The sequence below is a fragment of the Diplotaxodon limnothrissa genome, linkage group LG3 (genome assembly GCF_057381915.1).
Source record: "Diplotaxodon limnothrissa isolate DT_005_m linkage group LG3, D_limnothrissa_male_GT1.1, whole genome shotgun sequence".
Taxonomy (NCBI): Eukaryota; Metazoa; Chordata; class Actinopteri; order Cichliformes; family Cichlidae; genus Diplotaxodon; species Diplotaxodon limnothrissa.
In genome coordinates, this window is record NC_140598.1 from 40,461,200 (window position 1) to 40,476,806 (window position 15,607).

The 15,607-nt window shown below is 39.4% G+C and overlaps 1 protein-coding gene across 2 annotated transcripts in view; it reads right to left on the bottom strand.

The window, feature by feature from the left end:
• Positions 1-200: 200 nt before the first annotated feature.
• LOC146635840 (uncharacterized) overlaps positions 201-15,607 on the bottom strand; it is a 44,504-nt gene continuing 29,097 nt past the window's right edge. Inside the window, exons 1-2 of one of the 2 annotated variants that reach the window (XM_085349168.1) lie at positions 9,687-9,758; positions 201-1,963 (exon numbers count right to left, since the gene is read on the bottom strand). In XM_085349168.1, the coding sequence (XP_085205294.1) occupies positions 201-1,901 (1,701 nt within the window). In that variant the 5' untranslated portion in view covers positions 1,902-1,963; positions 9,687-9,758. Of the gene's footprint in view, positions 1,964-9,686; positions 9,759-15,607 lie in introns of those variants that run through there. The other variant, XM_085349166.1, reaches the window with a different exon arrangement.

The window sequence follows — 15,607 nt, forward strand, 5'->3', positions numbered from 1 at the left end:
TTTAGGAAATAGCACTAATATATAAAGATCAATCAATTATAAATATCAAGGATTAAAAGAGTGGATAATAAATAAATATCAAGAAAATTGACAAGAATATTACAGAGTAGAAAAGGGCTTATGTAAAAAGGATGTAACTATTGCATATATATACACACACACACATATATATATATATGTATATATATATATAATTAATATTAATTAACTCCAGTGTGGATTAGTTGATGATTTTTGAATGCATCCATGCAACCAAAACCCTTTCCACACTGACAACAGACAAATGGTTTAATGCCAGTGTGGATGGCCTGATGTTCTTTCAAGGAACTCATGCAGCTAAAAGATTTTCCACACTGATCACAGCTGAATGGTTTAATTCCAGTGTGGATGAGAAGATGATCTTTTATGCTTTTGCTATGAGTAAAAGACTTTCCACACTGATCACAGGTGAATGGTTTAACTCCAATGTGGAGGAGCTGATGTTTTCTTAAGTTTCTACGCCGATTAAAAGATTTTCCACACTGATCACAGCTGAATGGTTTAATTCCAGTGTGGATGTGCTGATGTTCTTTTAAAGTTTTACTCTGAGTAAAAGCTTTTCCACAATGACCACAGACAAATGATTTAATTCCAGTGTGGATGAGAAGATGATCTTTTAAGCTTTTACTATAAGTAAAAGACTTTCCACACAGATCACAGGTGAATGGTTTATCTGTAGTATGGATGAGCTGATGTTCTTTTAACCAGTTACCATGAGCAAAAAACTTTCCACACAGATCACAGCTAAATGGTTTTAATCCAGTGTGGATGAGTTGATGTTTTTTTAAGTTGCCATTTTCAGTAAAAGACTTTCCACACTGATCACAGCTAAATGGTTTTAATCCAGTGTGTATGAGTTGATGTTTTTTTAAGCTGCTATTCTGTGTGAAAGTCCTTCCACACTGATCACAGCTGAATGGTTTAATGCCAGTGTGGATGAGCTGATGTTGTTTTAACTTGCCATTCTCAGTGAAACACTTTCCACACTGAGCACAGAGGAATGGTTTATCTGCAGCATGGACGAGGTGATGTTCTTTTAAGCCATTACTCGGAGAAAAAGACTTTCCACACTGATTGTAGCTAATTGCTTTTAATCCAGTGTGGATGAGCTTATGTCTTTTTAAATGTCCATTTTCAGTAAAAGCCTTTCCACACTGATCACAGCTAAATGCTTTTAATCCAGTGTGGATGAGCTGATGTTTTTTTAAGCTGCCACTCTGAGTGAAAGTCTTTCCACACTGATCACAGCTGAATGGTTTAAATCCAGTGTGAGCGAGCTGATGTTTTTTTAAGCTGCCATTCTGAGTAAAAGCCATTCCACACTGATCACAGCTAAATGCTTTTAATCCAGTGTGAATGAGCAGATGTTTTTTTAAGCTGCCACTCTGAGTGAAAGTCTTTCCACACTGATCACAGCTGAATGGTTTAATGCCAGTGTGGACGAGCTGATGTCTTTTTAAGTTGCTATTCACAGTGAAAGTCTTTCCACACTGATCACAGCTGAATGGTTTTAATCCAGTGTGGAGAAGCTGGTGTTTTTTTAACTTGCTATTTTGGTTGAAAGCCTGTCCACACTGATCACAGCTGAATGGTTTAATACCAGTGTGGACGAGCTGATGTCTTTTTAAGTTGCTATTGTCAGAAAAAGACATTCCACACTGATCACAGCTGAATGGTTTAATGCCAGTGTGGAGAAGCTGGTGTTGTTTTAAGCTGCTATTATGAGTAAAAGCCTTTCCACACTGATTGCACGTGAAGCTTCTGTCTCCACTGTCAATGCGCTGGCGTCTTCTGGCCTTCTTCATAGTGATGAAAGTCTTCTCCACAGGGATCACAAGTCGTTCATCTTTACTTGCTGGCATTGGTTGGTTTTTGTTGAGGTCATAAATTTGAAGAGGTTTCAGCACACTTCCCCTTCTTTTGCCTATGATGACAAAGAACTAAAACAGTGACATGCACTTCACAAAACCTATTTAGTGTACATATACATACATATATCTATACATACATACATACATACATACAAAAACACACACACACCTAGTGTGAAAATTAGTAATTAATACAAGGGATGGCTATTTTAAAGAATCTAAAATTTTTAAGAATCTAAAATCTGAATATGTTTTGAGTTACTTAACATTTTTTTTGTCTCCTAATTCCATATGTGTTCATTTGGAGTTTTAAAGATTTCAATTAGAATCTATAATGTAAAAAGTCATTATAATACAGAAAATGTTACATTTTTGTGATTTATATTGTTATCATGATAGATGTCTTATATCGGGATATGAGATTTTGGTCATATCGCACAGCCCTATGAGAAGGTGTGTCCAAACATTAGACCGGTGGCTTAGTCAGCCTGGCTACAGAGCTGTTCCTGTTTTCCTCATTTACTAAGATTTCATAACTTTACAGGGGGCTTTTTCTTGTCCAGGTCAAAAGAAGCATGAATTAGTCTTCAGTGTAGGTGTACTTAGGGCTGCTCGATTATGGCAAAAATGATAATCACGATTATTTTCACTGAAATTGAGATTGCGATTATTTGACGATATTTATTTAACCCTTTAAGACCTACTATAGAACCAAGTCCGCCAGAGCTTATATTATTTTTTTACATGTTGTAGTGCCATTTGTTGGAGTATTTCAAGTTGCTATACAACTGTTATAGCCCATATTTTAATAATATGTATGCATTAAGTCCATAGTAACTACATTAATTGCAAAAAAGTGCAATAAACTACAAAAAAATTGAAAATAGTTTTTGTTTTTTAACATATATTTCTACTTGGAGAAATTTAAGAGGTTTATCCCTCAAAACTTTAAATACAAAAAAGTTGCAAAAAATAGTTTACAACAACAGGAAATTTATTTTGAGTGTCTTCATAGTTTTATTTTGGAGATACACCAATTTTTATATACTGCAGGAAAAACAAAAAAAACAATCCTATGATGCAAATTTGCAAAGAAAACAGCATCAAAATAAACTATTTCCAGCTGTGCAATTCGAGTTCTAAGCATCCTAGCAACTATTCCGAAAAGTCAAACATGACCAGTATAGGTTTTTAAGGCCTACAAGTAAAAAAAAACAACTACATTTCAGCGAAAATGACGTCACTTCCGGTTTCGAGCAGGAAATGGCGGACATGCGACAGTTCGCGCTGACGTCTGTTTCACTGTGGGAAGTGTTACGAACAGCTGGTCGGATCGGCAAAGCGTGTTTCTGGAATATTATTTTTTGTTCCTGCAAGCGCTTTTTATGCAGTTTTTGCAAAGCTTTATGTGGAAGGGAACCCTGACCGAGGACAAGCTGATGGCATCAGATGTAAGTACAACTCCTCCGGTTTCATATGCAAAACAAATTATTGCGCTAGCTTACACGGTTCCGGTTCTACAGGGATTTAAAAATAGTTACACAAGGGGACTTCCGGGTGTCATGGCGGATTGAGTGGACGCGTTTGGTGGTAGCTCCCTATCAGGAATTTAAAACACCGAAAACTCGTCAACAGACAATTCAATTGAGCAAAACGAACATAATTGGTGAGGAATAAGGCAAAAGGAGGCCAAAATGCCAAGGGGACATGATAAAGCCGCAAAAATAAATACCAATAACGCAACAGGACAAGACTGCACGAGCCCCGATGGCATAATTAGAGATTCGGCTGGCGAATTACTAAAAGCCATCGAATCATTGAAATCAGAAATGAAACAAGATAATGAAAGGCTGAGAGAAGGCATTAACACGCTACAGCGGGAATTGGGCGGTAAGCTCGACAAGATAAAGGAGGACATAAAAACTCTGTCGAAGAGAGTGGGGGAAGCCGAGGATCGAGTGGGAAATATAGAAGATGTGACAATGGAGTTAATTGAAGCGCTCCTCCAAAGCTTGAAAACACAGAAATTTATTCAGAACAAGCTGGTGGACCTGGAGTCAAGATCCCGCAGAAATAATATACGCCTGGTTGGAGTGGAGGAAGGCTCCGAGGGGAGATCTGTCCAAGACTTTGTCTCGGAGCTGCTACAGCACGAGATACCTATACCGGCCGGGCTAGAACTTAAGATCCAGCGGGCCCATCGTATCTCTGTACAGAAACCGCGCCCTGGAGAATTCCCACGTCCGATTCTTATTAATTTCCAGGAATTCACAACGAAAGAACTCGTACTTCGAGAAGTTTGGAAAAAGAAGCAAATCCAGGTGAATGGCAAGACGATCTACTTTGATCATGACTATGCATCAGATATTGTTCAAAAGCGCAAACAATACAGAGAAGTTAAGCGGATACTAAAGGAAGCGGGAGTGCGCTTCCAAACTCCCTACACGAGCATTCGGATCCACTGGCAGGACGGAGTCAGAAACTACGGTAACGTACGAGAGGCGGCTATGGAGATGCAGAGGAGGGGATACGATGTCCAGATCCCGGCGGCATCTGAGGAGGACGATGCGCTAAGCAGAAGGTGTCGAGAGTGGAAACGGGCCTCAATCTCCCATCGAGAGCAAATTTCTTCCCCGAGGCAGAGAGTTAAAAAAAAATTGGAGGAATTTCAGAGAAATGCTGATTAGTTCGGGGGATATCTTCCCCCTGTTACTGATCAGAAAATTATAGGCCTCTTAAATTCAAAGTTCTGGAGGAGCAACACCGGATGGAGGTAAATACGTTGGACTATAATTTGGGAACTACTTCTTCAGTTCTCAAATATTTCATAGGGCCCTCCTTTACGGAGGTTTTTTACCCTAGATCTACCAACGGGGTCATGGTGGGAGACAGTTTCTTCCTACTAATTGGGAGTCGCAAGTTTGTGTTTAATTTTTGTTTAATGTCTAGTAATATTGTTTTATTTTATTTTCTTAAACTAGAGGGGATGATCATTGTACACTGTACGAATTATGAGTGGTGTAGGTAAAATAAAAATTATTTCAATCAATATCAATGGTCTGGGGAATCCAGTTAAAAGGAGTAGATTGCTATCTAAATTGAAACGACACAAGGCACAGATTATATTCATTCAAGAAACTCATATGTCAAAAGAAGAACATGAAAAATTTAAAAAGCTTGGCTATGTAAATTCTTTTTATAGCTCATGTAAGAATAGCAGACGAAGAGGAGTTATAATTTTATTAGCTAACACGGTAAATTTTGAAAAGTTAGAGGAAATCTGTGACAAGGAGGGTAGATATGTTGCTGTTAAAGGGAGGATTAATAATGAAGTGGTGTCCCTGATAAATGTGTATGCCCCTCCAGAGGACAACTCAAAATTCTATCAAAAACTATCTGAAAAAATTATAAGCTTTAGTGAGGGGACCTTGATATGTGGGGGCGACTGGAACTGTATATTAAATCATACTAAAGATACTACAAGCAAAAAAAGACGCAAAGATAATAAATCTAAATCTCTTAACTCATTAATAAAGGAAGTGGATCTCTGTGATGTATGGAGAGAATTACACCCTCTGGAGAAGGATTATACCCATTTCTCAGCAGCCCATAAGGTTCACTCTAGGATAGATTTTTTTTTGATAAATAGAAGTGATAAACATAGAGTCACAGAATGCAATATCGGTATAGCCGACTTGTCGGATCACAACGCCATTCATTTGACCATTCACCTACATAATCAGAAAAAGAAATTATTATGGAAATTGAACATTGGTATTCTCAATAATGAATCTGAGGTAAAAGAGATCAAAAAAGAAATACAAACCTGTATTGCCCACAATAAGGATGATCAGATAGACCCAACAATAATTTGGGATACTGTGAAAGTAGTAACTCGGGGGTATTTGATATCAAGGACCAGCTACCTCAAAAAAATGAAGAAGCTTACACAGTCCAAATTAGAACAACAATTAAGGGATTTGGAAAAAAAAAAGCATACAGATTTGAGTCCTGATTTGGCCGAAAAAATCAAAAACGTAAGAAAACAATTAAGTGATTTGACTATGGAGGAAATAGAAAAGAAATTGAGATTCACAAAACAAACATTCTATGAGTCTGGCTCCAAAGCAACTAAAGTATTGGCTAAACGGTTAAAATTAATGCAAATAACTAATGCAGTCAACAAGATTAGAGATCCAAATACCAAGGAACTACTATATGAACCAACACAGATAAAAAACACTTTTCAAGAATATTACAAAACATTGTATAGTCAACCGGATCAGAAAAATGGACCAGAAATTGTAGAGTTTTTGGATCAGTTAGACCTCCCTTCAATAGGGACAACTCAAAATGAACTATTAACCAAACCAATTACAAAGGAAGAACTGGATAAGGCAATAAGGAGATTGAAGACGAATAAAAGTCCAGGGAGTGATGGGTACCCCAATGAGTGGTATAAGACTTTTAAAGAGGTTTTGGCCCCTATTTTGATAGATTCTTTTAATTGGACAATAAAACACGCTAAAATTCCACCTTCCTGGAAAGAGGCCATCATCTCAGTCTTACCGAAAGAAGGTAAAAACAAGGAAAACTGTGATTCTTATCGCCCAATCTCCATCTTAAATGTTGATTATAAACTATTTACATCTATAATCACAAGACGCTTAGAGCTGTTCCTTCCTGACCTGGTGGATGAAGACCAGACAGGGTTCATTAAGGGGCGACAGACACAAGACAATATACGACGCACATTGCATATAATTAATGAAGTTAATAGAGAAAAAATCCCAACAGCCTTAGTGAGTTTAGATGCTGAAAAGGCTTTTGACAGAGTCTCTTGGATATTTCTTTTTGCTGTTTTGAAGAGAATGGGCTTTGACAGTATCTTCATTAAGTGTATACAATCCCTGTATCATAGGCCAATGGCTAGAGTTAAAATAAATGGGGACTTGACAGACAGCTTTGAGCTCTTTAGAGGAACTAGGCAAGGTTGCTGCTTGAGTCCAGCTCTTTTTGCTTTGTATATTGAGCCTTTGGCTCAGTATATACGGCAAAGTACAGACTTAAAAGGGGTTTTTGTTTCCAAACTTGAACAACGAATAGGTCTTTTTGCAGATGATATAATTATATATCTACAGGATCCTGATACGACCTTTCCTTGGCTGTTTAAAGCATTAAAATATTTTGGTAAAAACGCAGGATATAAACTAAACATCGTAAAGACTCAAGTACTCTGTCTGAATTATTTCCCCAAAGAATTATTACAAAATGAACTTAAACTAAAATGGGATTCAAATAAGATCAAATACTTAGGTGTCTATTTAACTAGTGATACAAGTACTTTATACGAGGCAAACTATGTGAAGTTTAGTAACACAATCCAAAAAGATCTGATTAAATGGGCTCCGCTTGTCAAGGACCTTAGCTCAAGAATAGAGGTAATAAAAATGAATGTGCTTCCCCGGTTATTGTACCTATTCACCTCATTACCAGTCCAAATAACAGATGCACAGTTTGGTAAATGGGATAAATTAGTTAGTAGATTTATTTGGAAAGGGACAAAGCCAAGAATAAGATTTAAAATACTCCAATCAGGAAAAGAAAAAGGAGGACTTGCCCTCCCGAATTTCAAGGAATATTTCTATGCAGCCCAGCTGAGATATACTGTTTACTGGTGTTCATCAGAATATACTTCAAAATGGAAGCATATAGAGTTAAATTATTGCCTATCATGTCATCCACAAGCAAGATTGGGAGAAGAAACTACCCAGCCCACGAACAAAAATCTCATCACTGAATTTACTATTAAACTCTGGTGGACAATAATGAAGAAATATAGAATTACAGAAGATTGTAAATTGCTGATTTGGCCTGCATACTCTCGAAAATTCCAAAGTGGAAAATGGGATAGTACATTTTTAAGATGGGTCAATAAAGGAATTACAGCAATGTGTACATTAATAGATGGGACAACATTTAAATCTTTTGAGAATCTACAGAAACAATTCGGATTGGATAAATCAGATTTATTTAGGTACTTTCAATTAAGACACTTTTACAATACAGAAATTAGAAAGAAGCTCTCGAGAGAAAGAAATCGTATAATAGGAACAATAATAGGTGCATATAAAAATCTTCCATCAGGAATTCTGTCGAAATTATATGATGGCCTACAAAATTCGAATAGGAATGAAACATTATATATTAAACAAAAGTGGGAATCGGAACTACAAATTGAGTTGTCAGAGGATGATTGGCGATCCTTATGTCTCACACAGCATAACTCCACTAGCTCTAGACGATGGAGAGAATATGGCTGGAAAAATGTGATTAGGTTTTTTATTACTCCATATATCAAAAGCAAGCAGTTGAAAACACCCCAACAATGCTGGAGATTATGTGGAGACTGGAACGCCAATCACTCACATGTGTTTTGGAAGTGTAAATATATTAAATCATATTGGGAAAGAATCGCGGCAACAATGACGAAGGTGCTGGGGTATGAAGTACTGTGTGAGGCACGAGTAATGTATTTTGGAATATGGGAAAATGTAAAAAAGGAGGACTGGTATTTGTTTAAGATTATGTTGTTGTCAAGCAAAAAGGTGATAACAAAGAATTGGCTGAAAAGCGATCCTTTAAAACTGGAAGACTGGATGGACGTAATCGAGGACATATATACAATGGAAAAAATGACTTACACTCTGAGACTGAAATCTGACAAACACCGAAAACAGTGGACAAAATGGATAATTTATAAGTCTCAGTCAGCCTTATAGGGCGGGACCTCTCGTGGTTTTTTTTTTTTTTTTTTTTTTTTTTTGTGTGTTTGTTGTTGTGTTATTATTATTAATGTCTTGTCCGTATGTAATACAAAGGAAAAAGTACAAAATAAAGAGTAAAAAAAAAAAAAAAAAAAAATAGTTACACAAAACGGAGCGTGCTGCTCTGACCGGCTTTAAAGGGTTAACAATGACTTTAAAAAATAATATAAAATAGTGTGCAACACCACTGAAGTTGTTTTTTTTTACTTCTCTTTTCAAACAACGGCAGTCACTCTCCTCTCCAAATAACTTCTGCTTAGCTTTCCGAGCTTCCCTCGGGTCCTCTTAATCAGCGGTCTCCAACCTTTTTTGCACCACGGACCGGTTTATGCCCGACAATATGTTCACGGACCGGCCTTTAAGGTGTCGCGGATAAACGAGGGAGGGGCTAATAATCGGCTCAGTCATTTTTAATGATCGTTGCCCAGATCGTAATCGTGATTAAAATTCGATTAATTGAGCAGCCCTAGGTGTACTTATAAGTTCTTCCAGGGAGTCAAACTTCTCTGGTTTGTTGCCTTCATTTTCAGAGCAGCCAAAGTGTGCAGAGGATGTAATACTATTTACAAAATACGCTATCAGAGGTTATCAGAGGGAATAAAGCACAACTGTGTATCAGCTGTGAAAAATGTATCATGTGCAACACTAGAACATATTAATAGATACTTTATTATACAACATGTAGAGTGTGTAAAGGTTAAAAAAAAATCCAGGACCAAAAACTGATCCTTGAGAAGCTTATTTTCGGGAGGGTTAAAAACGGCTAATTTCATCCATCCATTGATTTAATGTAAGCAGGTTGAGAACATTATTTTTCTTCAGCAGTGATTTGTCTCTCATTTGGGATAAACAGGCAAAATGTCACTGTGTACAGAATTAGATGTTATTATCATTAAAATAATAACCAATTAATGTCTGTAGAATAATGTTGGCGATTTTTCTTTGTCACCTTCAGTGAAGAACCAATGTTTCTGACTACAGGTGCTGAGATGCTCCTCCTGCAGACTCTTCGCCTGCTGCCAGTCGCCTGTGACAGCAAAAAGATTTTTATATTTAAGCCAGTTAAATTTATTGTATTATTGTAGGGCACTACTGCAGACCATTGTATTGTGTAGCATTATTTTGCCTCGTAGGTTCAGCACCAATATCAGAATCAGAAAAACCTTATTAATCCCAGAGGAAAACTAAGTTGTCATAGCAGGAAATATACAACAAACAACATGCACTCACTGAGTGCAGAAACAGAGTTATGATGGATAAATATTATATAAAAAGAGAAATATAGAGATATCGCAGGAACAAAAAGAAATTTGGGGGGGGGGGGGGGGGGGGGGTGTTTACGAAGACAGCTGCTACGACAGCCTGCCGCTAGATCAGCGCCATCTTAAAAGACACATTACTGGTTGGTGATTCTTTTATTAAATGTTGAGTCTGTTGTATTCTATCCACCTCATCAAATCATAATACTCAGTACAACATCTTCATTTGAAGGAAAACAAATAGCTGAACACAAATGATTAAAAATATAAGGTCCTAAACTGCTGGAAGCTCCAAGCAGACAAAATGACAGGGGCTGAACAGAACGTACAGCCGAAAACAAAATTAGCTAAGAGAGAGAAACCCTGTAGTCAGTTATCGATTTAGGAAGAAATTATAATGTACTCACTCTGGATCTCCTCTCAGAATAACCCGAACTAAAGATTCCCCAGCGGAGGAGGCCGGTTTTGTAGTTGGACTAGGAGAGAGACCAAGCTGTCCGAGCTACGAGAGCCTATATCTTTCCAATCACGCATGAGAAACATAAACGCGATCTTCCGGAGACCAGAAGGGCAGCAGTAAGAAAGCTCAGCACAGTCACACTATATTTGTCACACCACAAAAGTCTCCGTCGTAGATAACAAGTATGATGACTGTGGCTATAATCATTACTCGGTAAGTCTACTTTCCGCTGTGTGCACGCGCAGTACTTCGTCTTCTTCTTTGTGGTTTGTCGGCGGTTGGCAATAACGACTCATTACCGCCACCAACTGGTAGTGATGTGTCCTGTGTGTCAAAGCTTCGAAGCGTGTGTCGGCTAATCTTGGGGGAGTTTTTGTAAAGCGCGTATCGAGGCTTTCTTTGATTACGTATGCAGTGACGTTCAAGGCCTCGCGGGCAGCCCGTACCATGTGACTGATTCAGGAACTGGCTCGCCGGTTCGCGCCAGATTCGAAATAAAATTGGCATCAAAACACAGCTGATTTCCCCCATCACATTGTGTTGTGGAATTAGATTACGTAGGTGCTACATAGATACTTGAGCATTTCATCGTTGATAAAACCAGCAAGGTAGAGATTTTTTTAATCTCCTCTCTCCTTATCTCATCTGTTCTTATAAAGTATGCACACAGTAATACATATCCCAAATGATAAGTACCATAATATGAATAAACAACACTACAGATCCTATAATCTCATTTCTGTCTTTTAGTTTATTAAAAAGTGAAGCGCCACATGCTAGTTTGTCTCATTATCCAGAAGTACATAAGCATAATTATGCAGTTACACAATCATACCAAAACTCTGTCCTGATAGTTTCAATCAATCAATCAATCAATCAATCAATCAATCTTTATTTATAAAGCACTTTTCATACAGAAAAAATGTAGCACAAAGTGCTTTACATAGTTAAAAGCAGCCCACCCCACCCTCCAACTCACTCCCCACACTCTCAATACACATATATCCCCCCACCCACACACACATACACACACGCGCACACTTAAAGAGTAAAAATTGGGCTGGGCTCGCATGAGCCAAGTGAGGAAACATTATAACAGGGAGCCGTCTGCACCGGGAGCCGGTCACAGACCGCAGCCTCCGGGCTGGGCACACAGCCGGAGGGAGGCCAAGGAGCCCCCCAACCAGGCTGAGAGGACCCCAGAGACCCAGCAGCCACGGTCAATAACAGCCCCGGTGCAGAGAGCGCCCTCCGAGGAAACACTGGAGATATGACGCAATACGATATATACAGGGTAAAATGATAAAATAAATAAGAACAGGATAAAATATAAATATAAATATAAATAGAGTAAGAAGATTAAAAAATGAATAAGAATAAAATCAAAAAATATTAGGTAAATCCTAAATTAATAATAGAATAACAGGATAGAATAAATAAGCATAAAAAATAAATAAATGCTAAGTAAAAGCTAAATTAAAAAGGTGGGTCTTGAGCCTGTTCTTAAAAACATGTACGTTCTCTGCGGCCCTGAGCTCCTCCAGCAGGCTGTTCCACAGACGAGGACCATACCACTGAAAAGCTGCCTCTCCGTGAGTATGTGTCCTGACTTTAGGGACAATCAAAAGGCCAGTACCAGAGGACCTCAGGGTCCGCGAGGGTTCGTATGGTAAAAGCAGATCTGAGAGATAAGAAGGCCCAAGACCATTAAGACATTTAAAAACCAATAAAAGAACTTTAAAATCGATCCTGAAACACACGGGGAGCCAGTGCAGCGATTCTAAAACCGGTGTAATGTGGGCCCACCCTCTGGTCTTCGTCAGCACACGAGCTGCCGAGTTTTGCAAGAGTTGTAAATTTGAAATATTCTTCTTAGGAAGACCAGAGAGCAGGGCATCACAGTAATCAATGCGACTGGTAATAAAAGCATGCATCAGCATCTCCGTGTTGGCCCGAGAGAGAATAGGGCGGACTCTGGCTATATTTTTTAGATGATAAAATCCAATTTTGGTTACATGTTTAACATGTGGGATAAAACCAAGCTCAGAGTCAAAAATAACACCCAGGTTTTTCACTTGTAGCGAAGGACATAGTGAAAATGCCTCTAATTTAGACAAGAGTTTCTCTCTCTGAGCCTCAGGACCGACAATTAAAACTTCAGTTTTGTCCTGGTTAAGCTGTAAAAAGTTTTCTGCCATCCAAGATCTTATATCCAAGATACAGTTAAAAAGGGCATCCATTGGTCTGGTGTCATCAGGAGACACGGAGATGTACAGCTGCGTGTCATCAGCGTAACTGTGGAAGTTCACTCCATGCCTCCTGATGACACTGCCGAGAGGCAGTATATATATATATATATATATATATATATATATATATATATATATATATATATATATATATATATATATATATATATATATATTAGGGGTGCAACGATACACAAAATTCACGGTTCGGTTCGATACTTTGGTGTCACGGTTCAATATTTTTTCGATACAAAAAAAAATGTTCATGCCTTTTTAATTTGTCATTTATTAAAATTATAAATATATATTTTAACTCAAAAGTACAGTTTTTAAATTTAACCCTAACCCTTGTGCGTGTTTTTTATTTTGACAGCGAATGCGCACCTGCGGACCACTTATGTGCAGCCCTGGTTATTTAGCTCGTCATATTGCAGCCACAGAAATTATTTTGTCCATGAAACCATAAAGCTGCACTTTCTTTTTGCCTTATACTCTGATTTGTCATAACTTCTCCGTTTTGTGGTAAGCTTTTCTTTGGCTGTCACTTCTTCACCCTGACCTGTCTTATTTGGCTCAGCAGAACTAAAATATAAATCCTGCTGCTTTTACACACGCACTCACATAAGCTCAGCGATTCTCTGCGCGATCAACCTCTCACATGTTTAAGCTGCGGGAGATTTCACTTGTCATGTTTGCATAGTAAGCTAACGATTAATAAGACGATGTCAGAGGAATTGGTGCACAAATTATCATCACTCACAGATCAGTGCTGTCGCTCTCTATACACAGTTCGCGCGATTGCAAAGTGAAAGCAAAAAAACAAGCGCAAATTCAAACGCGATTTCAATATGTCACATATTGACAGTGGCTCACCGATGCCAATGACATAATTACCCAGCTACATTTCTGAAAGAATGCAAAAGCATTGACATATATTTTTCCTACAATAGCCCGACGGGCAGGGAAGAGATAGATTTTGGTAGCCCGACTGAAAAAAACCGCTAGCCCCAGGACGTCGGGCTAGCGATATTGCAAGCCCTGTATCTGATTGAGGAATCACTCATCTTTGGAAAAGAGAGTTTATTACAGAGAAATGTCTCTTTCCAAAATAAAAGCTATACTATCCGCTTCTTCTGGGCTATATTCTCAGCAGCATAAGGAGAATCATGTGCTAACAGCTGTCTAAATGACTCGGCTAAAGTTAGTAGCATGCTTGTTGTTTTTGTCTTTGCACTAGGATGATGTCGGCGTAAATGTGCAGTCATATTCGTTGTGTTCCCACTAGTGCTTTCAGGTTAATCTCGTTGAAATGACCTTAACGCCACAACACGGCAAATCTCCGTTAACGATCTACCGCCGATCGCCCCGTGCATGGGGCTAGACGGCCAACACGTTAACGAGCTAACTGCGCTAACACACTAGTTCCCACCCATGTAATTGAGCATTGCATGGCACATCCAACATACTGTTTTACTTTAGTCCATGACTCGCTTACCTTCAGGGTCATACCTCACATGAAAACCAAAATAATTCCAAACGCCAGATCTGAATGAGGGTGGGGGAGGTGCCCTGCGCTCTTCCTTCTATATATATATATATATATACACATATATATATATATATATATATATATATATATATATGTAGGCAGCTGGATAGCGTAGTGGTTAAACTACACGCCTTTGGAACAGAGGATCGCAAGTTCGATTCCTGCCTGGGGCGTCTGTATCCAGTAAGGGTCCTAAGGCTAGACCCCCTATGCTAAGCAAGCCTACCGCAGACATGAGCGAGACAGATAAATATGAAGGCATGCCGGCTCGGACGTCGCCCGGATCAACAAGGTCCGCGTCAGGTGTTGAGGAACCAGGGCACCCTGACGAAAAGTGGGCTACTGGAACAAGAAGGCATCGGTGGGCAAGGGACGAAAACAGGGCGTTGTTGGAATGCTACTACGCAAGTAACCCCGGCGGAAGGGGCTACATGAATAGGATGAGGGACCTATGGATTCTTCGATACCCAACATCCACAATGACGGCGAAACAACTAGTAGCTCAGTGTTCCAACATTCGAAAGAAGGGACTGCTCTCACAGCTAGAGATTGACGAGGTACAACACAAATGCTACGGCAAGGAGGAGTCAGGACGCCAGGTCAGGGGGGAGATATCATCACCCCCACCCGAGATTGGGTACATAGCCCCAAGTGCGATAGGAGAAGGATCGTTGAGTGCGAGAGGAACTGACCTGAAAAATAGGATCATGGCCAAGCTTGAAACCTGGATCCCCCGTAGCCGGTTACCAAGATTACGTGAAGTACCCTCAGAAGGTCTGCTAGATGATGTTAATGCAGCACTACGGGCAATACCTACAACCACGATTACCGACACTAACAAGCTGATCTACAATACGGCAGCAGTGATCAGTGAGATGCTTGGCTACAAGTTGAACAGCCACAAGGGGCAGTACCCTCCATGGAGAAGGAGGCTAGAGGGCAAGATCAAAGTAGCACGGAGGGAGGTTAGCCAACTAACGGAGTTGCAGAAAGGTGTGACAAATAAGGTGCCTAAGAAATACAGCAAGCTGTCCATACCTGAGGCCTTGGAAACTGCCAAGCAAAGACTCACAGCCTTGGCCAGCCGCTTGAGGAGGTACACCAGAGAGATAGAAGGCAGGAGAATAAACCAGCTGTTCTCCACAGAACCAGCAAAGGTGTACTCTCAGTGGCAAGGGAACAATAAGAGAACAGCACCACCAAGGCTGGAGACGGAGCAATACTGGAAGAGCATATGGGAGAAGGATGCAACCCATAACGGCAATGCTCAGTGGCTAGTGGATCTGAGGGCAGACCACAGCGACCTCCCTGAACAGGGTCCAGTAACCATCACAGTGGCAGATATCTCCAGTA